This window comes from Erithacus rubecula, assembly GCF_903797595.1.
Source record: "Erithacus rubecula genome assembly, chromosome: 4".
Taxonomy (NCBI): Eukaryota; Metazoa; Chordata; class Aves; order Passeriformes; family Muscicapidae; genus Erithacus; species Erithacus rubecula.
This window is the reverse complement of record NC_136686.1, coordinates 21739131-21763803: the sequence shown is the minus strand read 5'-3', so window position 1 is coordinate 21763803 and position 24673 is coordinate 21739131. Positions and strand designations below refer to the sequence as shown.

At 36.1% G+C, this 24673-nt stretch overlaps 1 protein-coding gene across 5 annotated transcripts in view; it reads right to left on the bottom strand.

Moving 5' to 3' along the window:
- SYT1 (synaptotagmin 1) overlaps nt 1-24673 on the bottom strand; it is a 333925-nt gene that overhangs the window by 109887 nt on the left and 199365 nt on the right. For all 5 annotated transcript variants that reach the window (XM_079303847.1, XM_079303846.1, XM_079303850.1 and 2 more), the window contains one exon: nt 12784-12972. In XM_079303847.1, the coding sequence (XP_079159973.1) occupies nt 12784-12955 (172 nt within the window). In that variant the 5' untranslated portion in view covers nt 12956-12972. The remainder of the gene's footprint in view (nt 1-12783; nt 12973-24673) is intronic.

Sequence of the window (24673 nt, the reverse complement as noted above, 5' to 3'; positions counted from 1 at the left end):
TTTACAGCTCTCAGTTCTCTACTCCCAAAATGTCAGTACAAACCCTTTATTTTCTTTGTCTCACAAAATATTGTGAGAAAGTAGGGAATATCAGCATGGCTTTGCTATATCATGAATTCTCACTGACACTTCAGTTTGCTAATGGCTCCCAATATGCATGATGACAGTGCTGTATGAGTAACAAACTCCTGTAATAAAACACCTTGACAATTTAGGTCTATTAATTTATGTCTGGGAACTGGATTATAAGGCCACACCCCAACAATATTTATTTATTTTGGTCCTATGTTGATGTAAGTATATTGCAGCTTGTCTTCACCTCTTACAAAAACCAAACCAAAGTAAAATCAACTTTGAAACAGAGAGGCATTGAAACATCTGCCAATATATGAAAAGTGATCCATCTTAACATATAAGACTGATACTAAGTAGGCTCCTAGCACTTTGATTCCTCTGATACCAGGGGGAAGATTACAGAAGTCAGCCCAAACAGAGGCACTATCAGTAGAATTGGAGGCAATCCTGTAATTTTGTCTGCAAGGACCAAAGCACTGCTGGGGTCCATCAGTGAAAAAATCTTGAACCCTGTAACAGCCTGATGCTGACTTTGAAATGCTTCTGAGTGACACTCAATGCTGAAAGGAGGGAGGAATTGGTGAAGCATCACATCCACTCCCTGCTCACTGCTACAGCACTCCAGTACATCCACCAAAGAACTGAACTGAGGAACCGAACGCTCATGGATGACCTGAACGCAGGAGGAAGCTAAAAACATCATCTGCCAGTATCCTGGATCCCTCTCAGGCACAGAAAGTGGCACCATGGTGGCCTGCTTCCCCCTGAGCTACTAATGCTGGGGAACATGCTGATGTAAGGGCTGCTGTACTTTGGGGGAAACATAAAACCAACATCCTCAGCTTTTTTTGGTGATGAGAGATCCCCTGGGATTTTCCCTAAAGGATTGTAATGCCTTACAGCCCTATCCAACTCTCATTAAACTAAATGGAAACAACCTCAATCACATCTGTGGAAATTGGATGTTTGCTGGGTTGGCTGAAGTCCCAAGTGAGGTAATTACATTCTTCCAACAGCTTCCATTGGAAAATTTCAGTGTGTGTGTCCCCATCCCAAATGATCTCAAAGTAGCACTCTACTGATCATTTAAACTAAACAACTGCCCTAAATGCTCTTTTTTTGACAACAATCATGAAAATGTGTGCTGTGATAATAGGCCATGTGAAAAGTGGGTACAACTCCCAGCAAGCAGCCCACTAAAATCAAATGGAAGGTAAAAGAATTACACTGGTATTTATGAACGTCTAAAAAGAAATTTGCTGCTACCACTATATGCGTGTGTGACACGTCTCTAAAACTACATTACTTGTAGAGCTACAAACTTTTAATAAAATAAGTATTTTATACTAAAATAACCATAGCAAAAATAAAATTAATTTACATTAAAATAAGAATCAATGCAGCAGTTCATCAGGTAAATTACAGGACAGATTAGAAATGTTATTTACAATTTTGATCCTCCAAACCACTTGTGTATGACAAATTTAATTTGATGCACCATTCAGGAGCTTAAAGGTTAGTACACATTTGAATACTTCACCAGACTAAATCTTTTGAGATTCTAAAACCTGCTGTGTAGCATTTCAATATCTGGACTCAGCCTGCATACCCATGCTACACTTACTGGCTGGCTCTATCAAGTAAGAATGCAATCCTATTTTCTTTTAAGTTATTTACAGGAGAGGTGGAGGTCAGTCAAGAAAAAATACTTGAAAACAAGAAAAAATTTGTTCATCAATTTGCAGTTGTGCTGCACTGCAGGGTTCAGCTAGCTTTGCTATGCCTTTAGGGATTTGGTATCACAAATTATTATATGTAATGGGGACACAATTTAGGAGTTTGGTTAGTTGTTTTTAAAGACGATATATTTTCTGTTCTTTTTCTAACAGAAATTACTAGGATAAATATTTGGTACAACAGAATAAAATGCTTCTTGTCATTATTATTACAAAATCATAGACAGTTCTCTGGAAAGTATCAGTGGTGTTGGACAGATCTGTGCATTCTGCAGAATCAAAGCTCAGCTGTCAGTAAGTCCCTAACAAAAATGAGCTGTTGAAAATCAAGGATGTTGCATAGCTTAAACACTTCATGCATTAGCTGAATAGAAAAGAGATTGTTGTAATTAGTTTCTCTTTTCTATTTTGTCTCATCCTATACATATTCCTCTTGCATGCCTATATTTATATCAAGAAGAGCATTGTGCAGGAATATTTTTGTACTATACAGTCACTCATAAATAAATGCATGGCTGTTTCAGAATAGTCAAGTCAATGCTGACATTTCATGCTAAATTATCACTATGCCCTGAGTTCAGGGAGTATTTTTTGTCCATTGGTTCTCTCCACACATTGCACTATTTCCCATTGTCCTGAGCACCTCACTGTTCTAAGACTTGAAACTCATCAATAAATACTTCATGAGGCAAGCAAATTTAGAAACTGCTATTCTGGAATAGTTTCCTATACTATCACTGACTTGTAATCTAAAATGCTATGCTAGGCCGAAAGTGATGAATAGTAAGCTTGCCTTATCTTTGTCTGTCCTCCTTCCCTTGCTCATGCTGCAAGTAAATTTTTACTTGTGGCACATAATAAACAAACAGACAAACAAACAAACAAATGACTCCAGGGTTGAGACCTGAAATGCCATACTACAGCTTAAAGCACTGCTTGATGAAAATTGAGTCCTGAAGTCTTAGGAAACTATGGTAATATAGCTATTTTGGGAGGAAAGGTGAGTTAGATGCCTAAAGAATAAACAAGACTGCAATCTGGTAAGGAAGAAAGAACTATAAAAGTATCTATAAGAAAGATGTAAAAATAATCGAAAAATTGAATATATGAAGAATGTGTTTCCTCTCAAAAAAACCCATTTCTTGTTAACAAAAAACAAAACAAAACAAAAAAACCCCAAAAAAACCAACAACAACAAAAAAATCTGATGCCTGTCCTGGTCTTGGAGGTTTCCACTCCACTGGGGTAGAGCTATATGGGTTATGGTCCTGACAGATCTAGGAGAAAGAAAGCTTCTTGTGTGGAAATAAGTTCCAAACCAACCAGCAGCTCACCAGCTCTTACATACTCCTCCCTTTCACTTCATGGAGCTGACACCCCAACTCCCCTGTGTCAAATAGTTTGTGTGGGTGCTTCAAACTGACAATAAGGGAGCTGCAAGCCAAGATTCAGGAGTATTGTTCAGGCTGCACCCTAAAATATCTGAGCCTCAGGTCTTCCTGAGAGTAAAGGAAATCAAGGGATGAAGCCAGAAAACATGGATCTGATTTTCCTATAGAAACAACTAAAATAGAAATGTGGGATTCATGTCGTCATATTCTGTAACCTTGTGTGAGACATTTGTTTAAGTGAAAGAAGCCTTAAATACCCAGTGTTTTTTGCTCATTTTGTCCAAAGGCATTTCACAGCAAAATGCACATGCTGTTCTTCAGCCAGACCTCTATTCCAGTGAATCTCTTACTCTTCATCAGATTGTACACTAATAGAAGAGATTGAAACAAATGCTCTCCAAGTGAGAGAAATCAGGTCTCTAAGCCCAGAGAGTGTTTTAAGGCTGTGAATCGCTCTGTTAAAAGGGCTAAACCTAGAGGCCTTCCTAGATATCTAAGTATGTGGGATCAGTACCACTGCATACACCAGTTTTTCATTCTGGATAAACCTGCACCTCCTTTTCCTATGTAATTCTGAAGAGGACCAATGCATTTAACTCAGATCTGTAAATTCGACTTCTGGAGTCTGATTCTTAAAAGCCAAGTGTAGAAGGCCTAATAATTTCTCATTTTTAAGATATGGGTTGAAATGTCTTTCCCATCTGAAATTATAAACTTCATCTTTCATTTTGGTGGCTCTCACTGCAACAGGAAAACAGTGCCAGCTACAGTACTGAAACATGCCCCCAGATGATATAGGGGCTGTGAGCAAATTAGGGAGCTCTCGCTGAAGTTGGTAATTAAGAGTAGATTCAGATTCTGAAATCTGCACAGGAGTAGGCAGATGGCTTGTTCAGCTGCCAGCTGGAACTCAGCCTTCATAAGGCAGTCATTCAAGTTCAGCACTGCAGCTTCTTTCTCTGGAGTCAGAGCAAAGTCTTCCCATAACAAGATTCTTCTGAATATTTGAGGCCACTTCCACAGCACTTGCAACGTGGCTGTAAGTTCTGGAAGCATTAGTGACTTTTAGATCTAGAACCATTAAAGAGCTTGCGTGACATAAAAGCTAAGACTAAGAAAGATAAAATGAATGTATGAAAAGATGCTGTGTACCTACAGTATTCCTGAGAGCTCCTCCTAGGTGGTCAGTGTCTTACTTTTTCACCCACCTTGGCATATGGCACTGATGACCAGGTATTTTAATTAATATATCAGTAAAGGCATTCTTGTCTCTTTTAAATACGTTAAACACTTAAAAACCCTATTAACCAAAATAAAGACGGTATTATATATTTATAATCCCTCAGAGAAGGCCTTAGTTTGGACAATTCTCAGCAGAAAAGTCACCCAGTTCTAAACAGAATAGTTAACAATAACAACAAAGAATGGCATTCTGTTCTTCAGCTGTGCCAATTTGCAACAATTTTTCAGAATAACAGTGGCATTATCTACTCTTGGTTTTCATAAAAATACGAGAGAATATCTTCTAGCTTACCACAGTGCCTAGAAACCAGTAGCTGAGGTAAGGACAGAATATAAATCTTAACAGTAATTTCTGTATTTTCACTGCATATTTAAACCATACTTTCAAAGGAAAATTCACTAACCACAGTCACAGATGCCTTTATCTTTTATTCTGTACGTTGCTGAGAATCAATCTTTAAATGTATTCTCAGTTTTAAATTCAGAACAATTATTCTATGAACTCTTATTTTTAAAGCAAGATTACAAACAATTATAACTGATAATGTATAATTCTGTAGGCACTTTATATGCAGCTAAGAGCTAACAAAGATTGTGTCTCTTTTATGCACATAAACACAATTTTAGTGCACTTTCTCTCACACAAAGTAATGAAATTTTAAGATACATTCCCATAACTGAAAGTAAGCCAGCAACCATGTTCAGTTTTCTGCTGGTAAATTGAATTCTTTACTCAATTTATAAGGTACTGGCACAACTTGACATATCTGTAGTGCAATAAAATACCTACCAGAGTAATTCTAACATATAAAATAATAATCACAGTGATGTGCTATAGGAGACCCCTGGGGGTAGTCTGACACCTCTTGTTAAAATGCTATCACCAAACCAAAGGTAGGTGCTCACCCCTCTTTCTGCTACAGATTAATTTAATTCCCTTGACTTTAGAAGTTAATCTGAATGTGTTTTTTTGTTTTCTTATATTTTGCTGAAATATTTTCAGCATCGCATGTTTTATAGTAGAACTTGCTTCGCCTTCCTTTTTTTCTCAGGTTATACAACTCAAAACCAACCGCTGTTTCTGAAAAGGGTGTTCCAGACACATGCAGTCAATAATGTATAATCCTGTTTGACACTGAAGTTACCTTCCCAGTGTGCTACTGGCTTAGAGACAGCCTTTCCTTTCTGACAGTGTCTTCTCAAGGTGATGCAGAGGAGGACATGGGTTTAGCCTGTGACAGGCTCTCCCTGTGCTGGGGACAGAGAGTGCTGCAGCTGCTGCTCTGGTTCAAGCTGCAGGGTCTGCTCTTCTGATTTCTCCTTTCCTCCTTGGCTTATCTAAGGAGTCAAGATAATGGCCAGTGTGGGAATAGGGAACTCCTTTGGACATAAGGGCATCAGATGCATGGGTTGAGTTTGCTTTGATTGGAGGAGATTATTTCCCTGCCCACAGCTGGGGCATTGCAACTACATGATCTTTAAGGTTCCTTCCAACCAAAACCATTCAATGATTTTATGTAACTTCCTGGCAAGCATGTGTGCTTGCCAGTGCTTGATCTAGCTACAGTCTGCAGCAGTAGCACTTCTAGGTCATGCTAGAGCAGCTTGTACTTCCAACAGCCTGAGGTTTCCTACTCAGTCCTGTGTGAGGATCAAACTGGCAGCTGTCATGAACCCTAAAGTTTAAGAACAGGACATGTTAAGGGGAGCCTATCAGAAGGCATATGAAAATAACTTATGGATTGTAAACTGTAATGATGTAAAAAAATAAATAAATTCTTAATGACAGAATCAGTCATTAAAATATTGATGGGAGTATAACTCAGTGGGATCTCAGAGCAGATCCTTCAAGACAAGGATTTTCATCTGCTTCATGAGCTTTTACTTGCATTCTTCCATCCCTCAGTATCTATTTAGACATTTGGGATTTAAAAGCTGTATTTTCAGGATTTCTCATTTAATGCAATCAAAATATGTAGGACCCCCAGAAATAACCATAGCATTTTCATATTATGAGTTCATAAAATAACAGAGTAGAATTGTATTTGTCTCACAATATTTGTGTCTTCTGGATGTGTATGGGCAGTATTTTCAAGCTTTTCCCTATCAGCAGGAGATCTAGAAATTTTATTTAATATTAAAAAAAAAGAGATTAAGTTCTCATCTATGCGCTGGGACTGGGGGGTTCAGGGAGAAAACAAAGTAATCTGATATTTGCATTGAAATTGCTGTATCTAGAAATAATGTTGTTTTCATTTTTCCCCATCTAACACTGTACTGCAATAGTTCTGTCTTGTACTTCTGTGTTCCTAAGTAAATCCTTATTTCTGATTTTCCCTGTTCCTTCAGCAGCGTAAAGCTGTATTTGCTTGGCATGAGTAGCTGTGAATGATTTTATGACAGGAAAGGAGACAAGAAGACTTGAATTCATGCCGTCCCACTTCCCCCAGCATTGTTCTTCAGACTTCCCTGAACATCAAAAAACTTCTTTATCTTCTCTGAATCTCTCCATGCAAATATTCTTTGCCAAGATATCTAAATGGAGCCAATGTCTGACTATAAGCTGAGAAGTCTGCTTATAGTTTTGATAAATCTATATGAGTACACATATAAACATATGTATACATAGTCCTCATTTTTACAGGCAGTCAGCTTCTACTCAAGATGATCTCTGAAGCAGAAACTCAATTTTTTTCTGGCTAACCAAAGATCTTAGGCAATGACTAACACTGGCATGTGCTGTGAAAATATAAATCACAGCTATTGCTGCAAACTTTATTCTGATTTTATGGTATGCCTACACTATTAATCCAGTTTCTAAATCTGAAAGCATTATATTACCAGCATTTCTTTTTTTATAAACTTAGAAAATAATGGGCCATCTCCTCCCTGTACCAGTGACACCTGTGCTCCAGGAACCATTAGAAGAAGCCTAATGAATTAATTTTCTGCAAATGATCAAGCTGTCAGCTTATAAAAATTAAGTTCCAGAAAGACCCATGAAAAAAATCCTCAATTTTCTAATAACAGACATAATCTGATAATAGCTCCTTGATAATCTTGATGCCACATATGAATGAAAAATTAGGAAATTAACTTTACTATCATTTATAGAGGGCAATAAGCACTCAATACCCCTCAGCTGGTCAATCAAAAAAAGGCAGAAGGGCAAAATAAGAGAGACCAGCAGGGAGAAAGAAATTATGAGATGAATCTAAGATGCCTGCTGAATGCTGAAATTTTGAATTATATGGCTAAATATATAAATCCAGAGTTAGTTTATTTGCTAAATTACCCAAATATATCTACAATTTGGGAGTCAGTTCACTAAGGTATTATTTGGAATTAAACCAGACCCAAGTCTTAGTGTTATTTTCACATTTTTTGTTACAGTTCTCTCGACAGCTTCCAGTCCCGTTTTGTTCTGACAATTATTCACTAGTCCAAGGAGAGGGAAATAAAACTTTCTCTGGAAACAGTATGTGAGACCAGTCTGCAGAGAACATCAGGTTTTAGTCTGACTTATCACAGACATTTGAGCTTCTCGTTTTGGGGGATTATCAGTCAGTTATTCAAGACATATCAAATACAGGGCTTTTGAGCACCAACTACTGAGGCCAACTGGAGTGGCAGACCAGCTAAACATTTCAGAATATGTAACTTTTTATATGATTACAATGTAAGAAAGCAAAGAGCATTGGAATTATGCAATATCTTTCTGCTTAGAGGTAATGACACTGTTCTGGATTCAATGCAATCCACTATGATAGCTGTTCCAGATTTTACCACAAGCATTAACAGCACATCATTATTAACAGCATGATCAGAAGTATGCTGGAATTTGATTGGATTTTTGTTGTCTTGTTTATTGGCATGATGAGATCTCCTGTTCATACAGGAATGTGCCATCACAAAACACATCAACATCACTTTGATTTTAAAATTATTAAGTAAACTAATGGTAATTTATGTCAATTTTTATTTGTGTATGGTTAGTATCCGTATCTTGACATTTAAAGTCTCCACCCAAAAGCTGTTGCTGGCATAACCACAGTCAACACACTTATTGTAAATATATGGCAGATATTTTCCTAACCTATAGACAAAGATCCAGATGTAAGAGCACTGAGAAGTAAGAATGAAAGAATTTATATAGCTTAGAAAATCTTTTAATGCATTTTGTTTTCACAAGAGTAAGTGCTGCTTTATCTGCTCTGTTTCCCTCTTTTTTTAGTTGTTGGATTTACTATATTTAAAATGCAAAATGTAAAAGCAGAGATGGTGCCTTTTTTCCCCTTCTGGTAAACAGATTAAAAATTCTGCAGATTAAAGATAAATAAGGATTGAAAGTATAAGAACCAATTAAGTTAGAGTGACAGTTATACACAGTTCAGTTGTGGAAAAACAACTGTACTGTGATTATGCAAATCAGCCACTCACAACCAAAATGCAGGGATTTACATAACGGAGAAAAAAATTCCTCCCATTTATGCCTCAGTAACTTACCAGGTTCTTGCACTTTAATTGTATGACTCATTGTAATAAAATTATCCCACATGCTTTATCCACAGTGAAATGTATGTTAGGACATTGCCATTCTGAATGATTTGTGTGCCTTTGGAAGCCTACACTCTCCTGTCACAAAATGTGGTGTATGTTCTATTTTAAAGAGATAAAAGTAAGAAAAAAACCTTCAAATTTTCTGCTTGTACCAATGAAAATTTTAACCTGGTTTATGTACTACATCACTGCTCTTGAAATAAATGTATACTGATAGAAATAGGTCCTTTCTTTTTCTTGGAACTTTTATTTTCTCCTTCTATTAAAGTATTTTTTTAAAATAAGACTTGTGCAAACATCACAGAAGAAAACAGCAGTATAATTTAAACTGCATTGATTTGATTTGTATCTTGTAGTTTTGTAAAGTGAACTTTTAATGGGAATCCTGATATTTTTAGTCAGCTGATATGCCTAGACTATTTAGCTTCTAACACCTGTGTGTTCTACACACAAAACATAGTATTTAAACAAAAGAATCTTCTATTATAAGCTACATGGAAGGAGCAGTATTTATTCAGCTGGATGTAGTTTGATGTACCTTTCTTTTTGTTATCATGCATTCCCTGATTAGAATGTTGTCTTTTTTTTTTTTTTTTTTTTTTTTTTTTTAATATGTGCATGGCTTGATATTATGTAATTTCTAAGATAAAACAGAAAGAGAAGATATGTAAATTAGGCCCTACTATGGCTTGGCCTTTTCAAACCAAACTGACAGCAGGTGAGTTTTTTCACAACACTTTATCCTATTATATATACATCCACCAAATCATGATGATTTATTTTCCATCTGCAGATTTCTTAGGCAGAGGCAACCGAAACATTTAATTATTTATCACACATAAACAGCAGAGCACTGAAAAAAAGGTCCTTTCACAATAAACACTGATATTTTAAAGTCTTTTCTGTCATGTGAGGATGAACATGACACATTTGGAAGTAAAAATTATAAAGCATATGAACTAAAAAAGAGGCTTGTCCCTCATCTGAAAAGATTAGAGAACTTGCTGACTGTGACATTCCACTGCCATGTGTAAGACTCAAATCAGGTCACCAGTTTGAATCTACCAGAGGAAAAGCCTGGTCCATGGTCTTGGGAGTGTTCTTAGGCTTCCAAGCATGTGTGCCATCCCAATGGGGCCCATGCACCATATTTTTTCTCTCTCACACAAGAAATTCCCAAATTGGCACTATGCAAACAATTTGATTTGTACTAATTTATATTCTGCTCTGTTTTAAGCGAGATTCTAAAAAAAATTGCAGTCAGCTGTAAGAGGTAAGTCCTGAGAACTTTTCTACCACAATTAAATTTTTTTGGTAATAGACTGAAAACACCATGCTGACAACTCTCCATTGGCATAAACTGAACAACTCATGAGCAAATGTCATAATCTTGCAACAGGGAAATGAGGTCTCCTCTACTCTCCTGTCCCCAATATTTTGTAGACAGCCTAATTGAACTTACTAATTTTGTGTTTATGTTAGTTTATAAATGAAAAATACATAGAGACCTGTGTGGAATGCAGTCCATTCTTGCAGGATTTATTATTGAGGAAAATGGGCAAAAGAAAGTTATTTGGAATGCAAAATGCTCAAACATGTCAAGGGCATTAATTTAGTATTTCAAGAACGTCCCCACACAAGTCCCTTGCCCATCTGCAGCACAATGAATATTCAGCTTTCTTCTTGAAATGGCAAACCCCCCCAGTATAGCAGAATGTGACACTAAGCAGCCCCAGCATTTGACAGAGATCCTGGGAGGATCCAATCACATCTGCAGCCTCTATAACAAGAGCAGACAATTGGCATGGGATTTGTGACTACCTGAGGTTTCTCCAGGACAACATTACTGCATGACCTTGGATAAGAGACCAGATTTCTAAGATGGAGGCAATATGTTCTGGTCTCACTATCAACATAAGGTATCATATTGTATAAATAAAATGACATTTTTCAAAAGAAATAAGATTTGTCTTATGACCTAATAAACTTTCCTAAATAAGTACTTCCACTATGTAATAGTAGGGGCTTTTTTTCTTTCATGAAGAGAAAGCAGAAGTTTTAGTCAGTTCATCTTGGAAAGGTTCTCCAGATGGGACTTTCCACTTGTTTTCGTTGTGGTTTTTAAAAAGTATGCAGTAGGGCATTCCAAGTTCCTCTCTATCTACAAAGTTTTTTCTACACCTACCAATTACAGAGTTCCTCATACTGGAAGCTATTCATTCCTTTGTGAAGTTAAAATCAAAGTTTAAAAACAGGAGGATATTTACATAGAAGTCTTATCGATGTTATTTACATAGGGTGGTGAAACAAAAATTACAAGACAAATGTTTCAAATTATGACTTTTTCCTTCAATGTCTTGTCTTTCCATTTTTCCTCTTTTTTCTTTTTATTCTTGTATTTTTGTTATTTTTATTCTTTAGTTTTGTTTTCCCATGACATCATCAGACAATTTCCTTTTAGTACGGCCTACACTGGACCGCACAGATCACCAAAATAATGGCACACAAACTTCTTACTTCTGTAAACTTTAATTCTTGCAATTGGGAATTTTGAGTGACAGAGCAAAGCTGTTTGTTATCAATTTTGCAAAAACTGCCTCTGCCACATTGTCAAGATCCTTGTAGAGATTAAAAAAAATCAATTAATATTCTGATTTGTAATCTGACTTCATCAGTCACGGAACATTTCTTTACACAAAGGATAGCCTTCTAAAAATGAAAATTCCTATATATGTTAAAATACTTCCCTGGAAATATTTTACATTTACTTTTTCTTGTGAGGAAGAATTTATTAAAGACTGAATGACTTTCTAATGCTTGCTAGTAAAACACACACACACAGAGCCTTCACCTTCTTGTCTATAAAACTGCCAAAATGATCTGCTGGTAGCATTAGGTAATTTTTCTGTCAGTAACAAAACAATTTTTTTCTGTATTATATAAAATGCCACTGACAATATTGAATTAGTCCTATATTTGATACCAGTGTCTGTATAGTAAAACATATCAGACAGATTCAAGACCCCCAGTATTACCATAAACAACAGCACAAAAAAATGCTTGTATTTTTTTTTTCTAATGTGAACAAATAGAGGCCTCAACTTTGAGTCAATACTTAGCATCAAAGACCAAAAGAACCCTGCTGACTTTAGTTCTAACTTCACAAAAATATACATTTATACTTTTAAGTTTTCTGCATTGGTACATAAACTTGTGCAGAGAGCATTCAGTGGCTGATTTACTAGAATAACTAGTGGGAAAAGCACAGTTGTCTTCATATATTATACATGTGTTAGCTATTTTCTTGTTAAAACCCAACTTTCACATTTCTTTCTATTATCTTATCTCCAAAGATCCCAGTTTCCTTGTTTTCTCAGTATGTGTGAGTTCTGGCCAAATATTGCTTTAAGGCAAAATGGCCACAGGCATTTGTCATAAACATGAAACCTTAAGTGTTACTGGGAGGAAACATTTTACTTATTGGTCCCACAGCCACAGGGAAGTTCTCTAGTTTCAGTTTTAATGATTCAGCAGTAATTCATCAGTACAAATAATATGACAGATCAAGAATAGACATAAATTAAATTTGAGTTGGACTCTATTTTTTTCTACTTCAGTTAACTTTTAGGAACTTACAAAACCAAAAAAAAAAATTGTGATTTTCAAAGCTTTGACTAAAAACCATTTAGTATGCTATGTAAACAAATGCCAAAGAAGAAAATGTCAAATTAAATCGAGTCTACCAACAGAAGCTTTTTCATCAATCAAATTTTACTTACGTGGAATTTTGTTCAGTTCATTCATGAACTTCTCTTTTAGCTTAGAAAATGCATCTTCTTTTCCTCCCCCTCCTCCTGGACTGGCTGGCTCAGTGACATTACTTGGAGGGGCTGCTGCTACTGTGGTTGCTGGCGGTGCTGCCAGGGCTTCATGATGACTTTCACTCACCATTTTAACTCCTGGGTAAGCTGTGGGAATAAAAAAAAAAACACAACAAAAAACCAAAAGGTAATATAATTGAAACATATCTCTCATCATTATATGAATAAACAGGCAGAATATCCTCTGGTTCTCATGCTTACTGGGTAAATATAACTGCATTTGCATATAGTTTCAGGTTCTTCATAAAATATTTATTAGGCAAGAGAGAAAAGTATTTTGCAGGGTTAATTTCAGCCAGAATAATTTTATCGCTTAAAGCACTTTTCCAATGGTTTTGGAACTGTTTTAAAAGTGCTAAATTTGAAACCACAAAATTCCTGCAAAAATTTCATACAGATTTACATCTATTCTTCAGTTAGAAAGTATAAGCAAATTGGGTAATAAATGCTCTCAATGTGCAAATTTCAATGTATTTACATAATTATTTTTCTATGAGAATTACAGAGGTGGGGATCATGGACAGAGTTTCTATACATGAAATAAATGAGGTGATAAGGACATAATAAAAACACTTTGTGATTTCCTGTCAAAGTAATAACCTACTGTTTCCTATTTAAAGCTATGTATTAAATAGAAATGGATTTGCATGAATTTTTATCTTCACTAAGTTAAGGCAATTTTCCTTCTGGTTATTTTGTGTGACACTTGCTACTGACAACATTCTCTTAAATTATTCAGATGCCTTACTGTATTCATGAAAATACAACATCTGTAGGGAGTCTAAATGCAGCCATTTTGAAATATCTATGAGGCTGTCACAAGCATAATCCCACATCAGCATATTTTTAATTTCACATCGTTTAATGGGCATTTTGGAAAACCTTTATTTGACCGGTAATAAATTAAGCCAATTTCCCTAATTCAAGTCTGCTTTGACTGTGACAGCAATGAGTGACTGATATCTCCCTGTCCTTATCTTCATCTAGGAGCCTTTGTTTGCATTTTCCCTCCACTACCCAGCTGAGGAGAGGAGGGATAGAGCAGTTTCAGTGGGAACCTGGCACCCAGCCAGGGTCAGCCTACCTCAGTCACAGAGCAAAGAATTTTGGGCTAGTGGGATGAAGATAAGAAGACATGAAAGAAATTTCAGCAAAACAGGAAGGCTAGCTGGAATGTTTATTCAGGTTTTGAAAACGTTGTTCTGATTTTCTGCTGCATCATAAATATCACTTATCTGAATAATTTCAGGAAACAAGAGGGAGAAAGAGCTTGAAAAATAACAAACATTCATTATTGCTCTGAGTGTACGATTGCTCTCAGCCTCAAAAGACATTTGGCCTTTGAGCTTTTCCTGAGAAATTTAAACATCAACAAAGGAATAAAACCAACACATCAAAATTGAAGGAGCATGAGAGCACCTGACTGCATGCAATATAATGACATTTCTTGTCTTACATGATTGCTGTTATGGATATTGCTAAGAGTGCTGTAATCACTAAATCAAGAGGAGAACTGGCTTTTTGTCCTTCAACTTCAGTTCTACGAGTCCACAGTCATGAAGACCTGCAGGCACAGACCTGACTGCAGGCACAATGAACTTTTTGAAATCATCCTCACCATTCCTATCATTAAACAGGAGTTTGCACACAAGTGTAGTCTGGAATACAAAAGCCATTCTCTTATATTGCTGTATGAGGAAAAACATTTTAACAAAATATGGGGTTGGTATTGCTCAATTTGGTGAATATTTTGTAGCAATTTTATTGATGCAGCAGTGAATGAAGTGGTACTCCCTGCCTGCCCATCACTTCTGTCCTTGCCCTCAAGTCCCTAGTCTAATATAAAATCATGTTGATGTTGACACAGAATCTGTATACAATACAGCTCCATAAATATTTCATAAGCATGTGGTCTTAACTATTTCCCTGTAACAACATGGGAGCAGTTCACTATCAAAAGCAGACCAATGTTGATGGAAAGATTCCAGTTAATATCCATAAAATTTGGCTCGAGGCTGAGATATCTTTATTTCCCCAACTGCCTCACAAAACAACAATAAAAATACCCCCCCAAACAAGTAGTACATAATTTGGGTAGTATGAAGCAACATGCCAACTATTCCAGACTAAGAGACTTTTTCCATATGCTCTGATGAATGCCAAATCCTATGAAGCAAAACATGCAGAGTCATAAGCTGTAAACACTAGTGCTGTTTTATGTTATAGTATTTTGTCAATGAATGTCAGTTAAATCAGAAGGAAAGTTGTATATAATAATTAAATCAAAATTAAATTGCTTAATTACAATATATTGCTTAATTATTTCAGGCCTGGCAGTTGACTATTTTATTTAGCAATGGAAGACACAATTTGCAATGATGACTTTCAGCTAATTAAAAATTAAGGCAAATGTAATTTATTTCCTTCTAGTTTTGGAACTATATTTTGAAAATATATTCAAAAACAAATTTGAGGCATTACACTTAGATTTACTTAAAAGGAAGAATAAACAACAAAACAGACTATTCCTGTGATCTCCAGGAACAATCCTCAGTAGATTCCTAGTGCAGTTAGAAGCCACCATGTCTAATGAGGCAGGCACAAATGGTTTGAGATTTGCCAGAGAACCTCTGACCTTTACATGCCAATGACACAGTCCTGGTATTTCAAAAAGGTGTGAAGGGACTGAAAAAGAATCTTTACTCAGAAAAAGCTTTCTGCAAAGAGCACAATGCCCACTTGCTTGTAAACACCTGATGGCCTTTGCAAATGAAATGCTGCAGCTTCCCACAATAATGGTTTCAACACTGTGGTAGTATTAGAGACTGTGGAATACAGAATAATTAGATTTAAACTGGTCTTTTTTTAAAAAGGGGGTTACTTGAATGCTGCAGTGCATCACTGAAGGTAAAGATCTACAAATCACTAGCAGATTATCGGCCATTCATGAATGGTAGTCACAAGCAAAAGTTTCTTGTAAGTTAAAAAGTAAAATGTTATTCCACTCAACTAGGATTTTCAGTTCAATGTTCACTGCAATGTTTATAGTGCTATGTATGAAACATTACATGTTTCATGTGCAACATCCAGTCATAAATAAGAGTACATTTGTAATTATTGATAAAAGCACAATTTAACTTACATCATTCTATAATAATGTAGCATAAACTATATTTCCTTAACATGTAAAAATTATTTGATGTACCACTGCCTATCCACTGCCAAGTAGTGCCATAGAGTCATTATAAGTCACATGAAATGAAACAATGGACAAACACATGGAATACTTCAAAGTAATACTTGTCTCTATTTTCAAGTAGGCATGTGTTGACTGAAAATCGGTTGAAGCCTTGAGGAGACCAGGCATTTAGAGCTTTACTGTTCCCTATGCCAGAATAACTCTGACAAACATGAATTATCAGCTCAAACTTCTACATAATTTCAACACAATTTCCTCCAAAAATGAAGCATTTGAGAAATACACATATACACGCTGGAGATTTGTAAGAAGCAAGGGATTTTGCTGTGGAGGTAGAAAGTATTGGCTGACTGCCTTATGTCCTGGTATGGATCCTGATGGGAAGAGTCCCATGGCAAAGCATCTCTTAAGAAAATTGTAAATCACCAATGTCTCTTATGAGAGGAGTAAAGAAGTGTAAAACTTCAGACATGGATGAATACAGAGCATTGAATGGATTCTGGAAATCACAGCTGAAAGAATGTGTTTTAAAGGACACAAGTCTGCAAACATTTTGACATCGGTAAAGTAAGATGTGGGCAACTTGGGAAGACTAATCTCATGGGAAATGTTAAACTTTTTAAAAAAAATAAACAGAGTAGTCATAAAATTTATGAGAACTCTGTGGAATGTCTACAGTGATTCACACAAAAGGGGGATTTTCTGGAATGAGCAAAACTTAAGAATAGTGTATCATCTTCTGGAAAATCATGGGGAGAATTATGATAGCCTTAGAAAAATATGAAAATAATAAACCACCAAAAGCCAGCAAAGTTAATTGGTGTTTTTCTATGTGGTTAAATTGCAGTAGGTGTATCATAGCAGTTACTAAATACATAATCTTATAGGTGCAAAATCAGTGACATTCCTTCGACATGGTGGATTTCAGACAATTTATATTTGCTCATTTCTCCTCTTATCTGCTGAATCCAAACTGCATGCAGTGAGACAGTAAACAGGTCAGACATCCCAAGCTGACCAAATAATTTCCTCCCAATGAGAAATTTTCTGGAAAATGTCCTTTTACTTTACTACCTCTTTTTTTTATTTTTTTTTTTTTTTTTTTGCCATATTAAAATTAAAGTTAATGAAGTTATTAAAAACACGCATCTATAATGTTGCTATGAGTAGTTTTCAGAAGTAATTTTCATCATTCTTTCAATGTTTAATGCTGCAACTGCAGCAGAGCTGTTGACTATATTCAAGATGTAAATTGGGATCTATATTGTTAAATGGTATTTCCTGGAAAGCTTATCTTTTCAGCATACAAAACATGATCAGCTCAGCAGTTACTCCAATGGAATGGATGTAAGGCAATAACAAAACTTATCTAAAAAAGAAGGAAAATCACACAGTTGTGTCCCTTGATAATTTTTGTTTACAGCGCCTGAGCATTGAAAGAGAAAGAATTGTTATCTTTCAGTGCAGGTATACCCAGGGTAAGTATGCAATATTGCCATAGAAAAGTTTGCACCACATTGAAAACACATCTCATTCCATGAGAGCATTTTGAGGAAATTAATTAATCAGAAGATGGATCATTAGCAGAATGTTTAAAGGTATCTACAATAAAGGATGTCTTCTTAGATTTAAGCATTCTGGGATATTAATAATACATTTTTTACTCATTCATCTTCCTGCTAATGAAATAGGTTATCTTTGTAACTTCAGTAAAGGACAGTTATGTTAAAAGAGAAGCTCAGACAAGAGACTTTGTTGGCCTTTTTTTAAATATAGGACTGTAAGTACATTTTCAGAAGAATGGAAGGTCATGGTAAAGATGTATCAAAACAGCCTTTTCATGGCTCACACAAAGGTTTACAGTGCAATCCAAATTTAGTACTGCTTTAGAGAAGGCACATGAAAGCCCAACAGTTCATGGGGAAAAAAAGTTCTGATGAAGAACCTTGGTGTGAGAATTCAGGTGTCCTCTTTGTACTTCTACCAAGACACAAGAAATGTCCCAGCAACATCTCCAGAGTGATCCCTCCACCTCTTTCAGTGCAAAAGAGACACTTCTGCTGCCATTTATGAAACATGAACTGACGCTTTCCAGACACCATCCGTACACCAGCTCTTTAACACCGCTTTCCAATGCTTGCTAATAACACCACACCAATACTTTCACTGGCTGAATGAACTCAATAAACAAGACAAAACACCTAAATGTTTTCTCCAAAGCCTATGGCTACTTTATTACTCAGTTTTAGAAATATCCATGCCTGCATGTCCTGCCAAAGGAGCAGCATCACTTGTCCTGGAGCAGGCTGGAGGAGCACAGTGCTGCAGACAGAAACAGAACCATGAGCAGGTGAGACAGGAGTGATGAGACCCCAAAACATGGAGGGGGAGACAGCTGAGGACAAGTTTAAGCAAGTATGGGGAAAGAACAGTCACATACCAAGTCAGGCAGAAGTGCTGCAACCCCAATGCAGCAAAGAGAAGGAGAGCTTGGCAGAAATATTTTTGACATTTAGCAAAAACTTTTAGTTTTGAGGGCCAACAGCAAGCTATGCTGTGACAGTAATCTACAGTACATTCCCACACCAGAAAAAAAATCTTCCCAATATTAGACATGATCTCCATAGCAGTCTCCAGAATTTACTTAAAATAGGAACAAATTTTTTATAAACACATCTGAAAGATAGTAACTTGATAGCCAAATATAAATTAATTCTCACGAGAAAGTGAAATATTCTCAGATTTCCAGTCTAACATTCACACTGAAAACCTATTATTTGAGTATGAGTTATATTAAAATAATAGTCAAGTCTCTGTATATTCTTCTTAGCCTAATTCAGTTTTTTAGTACATCTGATAAATCTTAAAAATATGAAGAACAAGCATAGAATAGTTCACAGTTCTCTGTCAGGATAAAAACGTTTTATTTAATTGAAATTATTATAATGGAGCATTTAATGTCTAAGCATGTTTCAAACCTAAATGATATAATGTCGCAGAAAACAATTTTTCCAGGAAAGCAAATCACCTGTGAATTTTTGGGAGGGATATGGACACCGTGAACACTGAAAAAATACAAATTCTTCAGTCCACAGCACAAACTACATGCTTCTCTTTCAGCTTCCTGCACACCCACACACATCTATTAAATATGGCAGAACTGTCTGAAGAATAAGGCTCTGAAATATCTTTGACTAAAGTCTGTGGAAGAGAAACTTTGTCTTGAATTTTCAGGAAGCAGCAGAGTCTTGTATGTAATCTATGAACAGCTAATCACTGTACTTTGCAGTACCAAGCTATGTAAGATGGTATTTTCAGACTCACTCCTTAGGCTGTTAATAAGACCACAATTAATTTAACTGAGAACAGTGAAGTTGACACTATTTTCTTACCAGCTAAAAGCAGTAATTTTTTGACTGCACTTGAAACTTCTGTTCCTGCAATGCAGAAGAGCACGTGGGAGCCAGAGAATTCACAGCAGTTACAGAGAAACATCCCTATTTAGGTCACATTGCAAAGAAAGTCAAGAGTGGTGGGTCCCTTGCATAGAATCACTACATAAATGCCTGACCATGTTCTGAAACTTTTATTTTCCCTCAGTATATGATATTTCTTAGTCATGTATTTCCTTTGATATTTAGAGGTAATGGGGATAGAGACAGCCCTGTCTGGATGTTGATGTTATTGTTATGTTTCAGCAGCACTGAGGTTACCTGTCAAAGCTTCACAATATATATAATTTAAACCCTCTTTGTCTGCTACAGCAATTGCTGCTTTAAAATGTCTGAGCTCCTTGATAATAGCTAGTTATTAATAGAAATAAGGCAAAGAAAGAAACTACAGTAATTTCCTCCCACATGATCATTCTGTCATCTTTCACACTTGCATCTCATTTCCTGAAGCTACAATCTGTGCTTCTACTCTCCTGGTATTTATTTCCAGACTTTATAAAGCAGTGTAAGACAAAAGAATTTATATAAAAATTAATGTACAACTGAATTTATGCATGAAATTTTAATGCAGTCCACTGAGTGCTCTTGCTGTTCCAAAATAATTTCAGAGTAATCTTACAAATAATGAAGCCCTTCATATCAATATTTTTTTTGTTGCGTACGTTGCATAAAATCAATTTATATTCTCATATGTGGCTCTTGTCCAATCAATGGCTCTAATAAAGCCTACAAATTAGTGAAGTGACAGAGTTCAACTATGAAACAGTAAAATTCATAAGGAACAACATAAAAATTGTAAAATAATAGAGAGAAATATTATTAATATTCTTGCCTTGGCACAGCCTTAAATTCACTATTTCCCCTTTGAATTTTCTTTTTATTAATGGCTCTTATAAGTCTCAATTTCTGCAGCCAGTAACCATGGGGTTAGTAAAATTAATTAATTAGGTACATGCACTAAGGAACCAAACATGGGGAGCTGAGATGTGCAGTTGAGGGCTGCCTCTCATATTAGTTCAGTCTTGGACTTAAGTTGTGAAGTAATTGGCACCTCAGAATGTGATTCTGACAAGTGACTATATAAAAATGGCACCTTCTGCCTGAAAAGGATCTGCTCTCTACATATATTCACTCATATATGCTGAATTCAATGAGTACCACATTTAACTTTATCATCAGGTGTTTTTTCACCATTACATTCACAGTATTATGAAGCTAAGAAAGCAAGGAGAATGCAGTAGGATTGTATTCCTCATCTGCACCATGAATGCAATTACAAACTGAACTTCAAAGACCTTTGAGAACTTACTACAGATCATACATTAAGCTCATAAAATTTGGGCTACATCATTTGGTGGTAGGTTGACAAAGACAACAGCTCAGGTAGTTTTTCAGATCCTATGGTAAAATTATGTTTATGGCATTTAGAAAAATATAAATAGGTGGTATTTGGCATTAAAGTTTTAGATGCATCACTCAAGTGTACTAATGGGAAAAATACCATGTGAGAGAATTTTATAGATCAAACTTTGCAAATTCTGTATAAACAAGATGCAGACTTTTCAGGTACATTCATTCTAGTTTCAGGTACATTCATTCATTTTAAATCTCCTCAGTAGGTCATCATACAATCTCTATCAGACATGTGTAAAGTACCCATGTGTGCACAAATACATCTTTCTCTAAATATATATCATAGGTATATTCTTCCTGGGTGTGCATTAATTACATGCTACTATTACTGCAAGAAAGCAAACAACAGCAGTTTGAGTCCAAGACTTTTCTTGTGAACAGATGAGGGGGTAATACACAATTTTCATAAGCTGTGATGCTGTCAAATAGATTTTTCAGGGTTTTCTTCAGCCACATCTAGCAGCACTAAAATCAGGAACAATGCTGCAAAACCATGAAAAGAAGCTGACTGATTGTGAAAGTTTCTGTTAATTGCAGCTACATGAAAATTAATGTTTCTCGAATGTTACCAGTGTGGGAAAGAAGAATATGGGGACACAGGAAGCATCTGCACTTAGATTTGGTTTTAAAGTTAGCATATTATATAAAAAAGTTATTGGATATCTATGGTTAAATGCTATACACAGATTTTTAAGACAATCTTATCAGCACTCGGAAGTAAAATGGTGAAAATTGAAATTAATTGTCCCATAATGACTGATACTTCTTCCTCCTGTTGAGAATGATACGCCATCATCCAATAGCCTTCTGTACACAGCAGGAGGGAAAATTACCAATCAATTACATGACATTTAATTTCCAATGTGAAACATTTTTCTATTGAAAGAAAGAAATAAAAAAAAAATCTTAATTTGAGATTAATAACCATGCACTCCCTACAGTGTTCTGGAAAGACATGTTTTAAAACATGGCTTTATGCACATCTGATTTTTTTTTTAATAACTGGTAACCTTAAAATGAGACAGTTTATAAAGTATTAGTATAACCACTGATTTCTTCTCTTAGCACAACTGTTGCTGTTGCTTGTTCTATGATTATTTCTTCAGATGATCAGTTTAGCAAGGTTTCCAACCACAAGAATGTTGTATCCAGCTCACACATGAGCAATACTAGAGAACAGAACTTCAGAATAAAGATAAGGAAGTAACGAAATGAAATAAAAAAAAAATAAACTACTTGGTTTTGTTGTTGCTGTTGAAATAAAGTTAAGGATAAATTGTAATTTAGGGATTTTCATAGGTTTAAAACTTTTAGGTTTTTTTTCACATGGGTCAAATTCCCCTCTCTTCTGTAGACCAGAGAAAGCTTGTATAATAAAGCCTTGAATTCCCTTTGACACATGACAGACTAAGCCTAATGTTATGTTCAGTGAGTGAGTTCCCATTACTTGGGTTTTGCATACCCAGGGTTGCTACCTCCAAGAGAGGAGATATCACTGTTCAGCTTTTGCACAAAAGGACTTGCATGATAGTCTTCAGGCATCACCTCTAAGAAGGTGCTGGAGACAGTTCAGAAGAGAAGCAAGATTTATGAGTCACTTCTGTTTTTAGCACACCCTGCTGACAAGACAGCTTCTCTCTCAGCATGCTGGCTGCTGAGCATCCCATTCTGACGTACTCACATCTTCCAGATTCTGTACAGGAAGCTTACTCTGAAGCTGTAACACAGTTCAAGGGTGGAAGGAGCATTCCAGCATCAGGAATTCTCTAATCTAAACCACGACCTCCATTTGCTCTGCTTCCATAAACAGAAGACAAAAGCAGTCCAGTGTCTCTGCCTGACAGTATGGCTCTTCTGCATCATGAATATTCCTCACCTCCATCTGGTGGTTCTGCACAGATTTGAAAGAAACTTGGTGGATTAAGGCCAAGTGAGATGCCTGGGCTGAATTCAGGAAGCAGCCCTTCTGCATGCCTCTTCCAGGATGGCAGACCCCAGAGCATTATGCCCTTTTAGACTGATGGATGGATCTACCCGAGATTCGGACAACAGTCTGCAGCAGCACTTGACTGAGGCAGTGATTGATAGATCATTCTGCCTCATTAGCCACTTACTGCTGCAGGAGGGCAGCTAAGGTTAGTGCTATTGCCAAAACAACCTGAGGGAGCTCGAAATCCTACTTAATAGGCAAGGCTGATTTATTGCTATTGCTGGCATTCCCAATTTTCTTCTGGGCACTTCTTTCTTCTGACCCAGTACAGTACTCTTTGTTTTAAACCACTGATTCAGTACAAGTTCAAGGGAAAGTGTTGTTCATCAAAAGTGTTTAAGTAGGATAATTCAGTTTTTCAAGTTTGTGGATGGAAACCTGAGCAAATTTTACTTAACCTACGGGTAATTAAACTTGGAACACTCTGAACAGCTCACTGGTTACAGGATGGCTACAGCAATGTTATTTTTAATGCAGCTCAGTAGATACTGCTATTGAAGTTAAGTCTGTAATAGCTAAACACCTTGGAGCATGTTGTCACACATCCTAAGTTTTCCTGTAGATTTAGCAGATTGAGTTAATTGTCCAACTGAGACACCAAAAGAAGGGCTGAATGTACAGTAAGTGCTATACAGTTATCACCCACACAGAAAGAAACAAGAATAAGCAAGTGAACATGAGTGAACCCAAGAGTTGTACTTCATATAGACATCTTATTGATAAAATTTAAAAAACAACCTGTTATGTTTCAGTTCTTATTTTCTTGATGGTCATATTGTTTAATTGAATGCTTCAACTTTTGTGACAATGCTTTGTTTCTTTGTTGTTTCCTTTTTTTCTCACCTATTTTGTTTACTGTAAACCTCTACATTCAGATATGGAATTACAGGTATTTATTAAATAGGTCAAAACCCCCTAATCTATAACCATGACCAATTTAAAACAGAAAACAAAAAAACCTTACTGATCATATTTGAATAGGAAAGTAGAATTATCTGTTGCCACAGAACGAAGAGAATTAGTTATGTTTTCACTTCCCACCTTTTTTTTAAGTCACCATAGCTAGTGTGAAACTATGCATCTTTATCCAGCTTTTAGCTGAAAAATGAAACTTTTGCTGTTATGTGGTCTGTGGCCTTCTGGGTGTGACAGAGCAGACTTGAAGACTTGGGAGAGTTTCAGTACTAAGGGTACACATCTTCTGAGGCCATGTGCTGTTTGGCTGGTGAACTTGGCCTACGAGATGGATGATATATAGCAAGAGGTTCATGCTTTCGACTGTTCAAGAGGAGTGGCCAGGATAATGAAGCAATATTTTTAAATTAATTTAGATCTTCTCGTAGCTGTTTTTTTTTTTTTTTTTTTTTTTAAATTTTTTTTTTTTTTCTCCTCTGCAATCTTTAAATCAAAGTGAATAGCTCTGGAAAAGGATGAAGGTACTGAGTCAAAGAGAAGCAGGATGTAGGAAGGCTAGCATGACCTTTAAGCTCCTTTCAGTATAGGTGTTTCTGTCTTGTGACATGGGCATTTTGTCTTCACGAAAGCATGTAAACACAGGACTGGACTCAAATAATGCCAGCACTACCTGCAAGAACCTGGTCCTCTATAACTAATTATTAAAGAAAACCTTGGCTTCCTCTAAAAAACTTGCAGCTAAGAGCCTTCCAGAGATTATACCTACGTTATAAAAAATGAGAAAAAAAGAATTCAATATGATTGATGAAATTGTTTGCT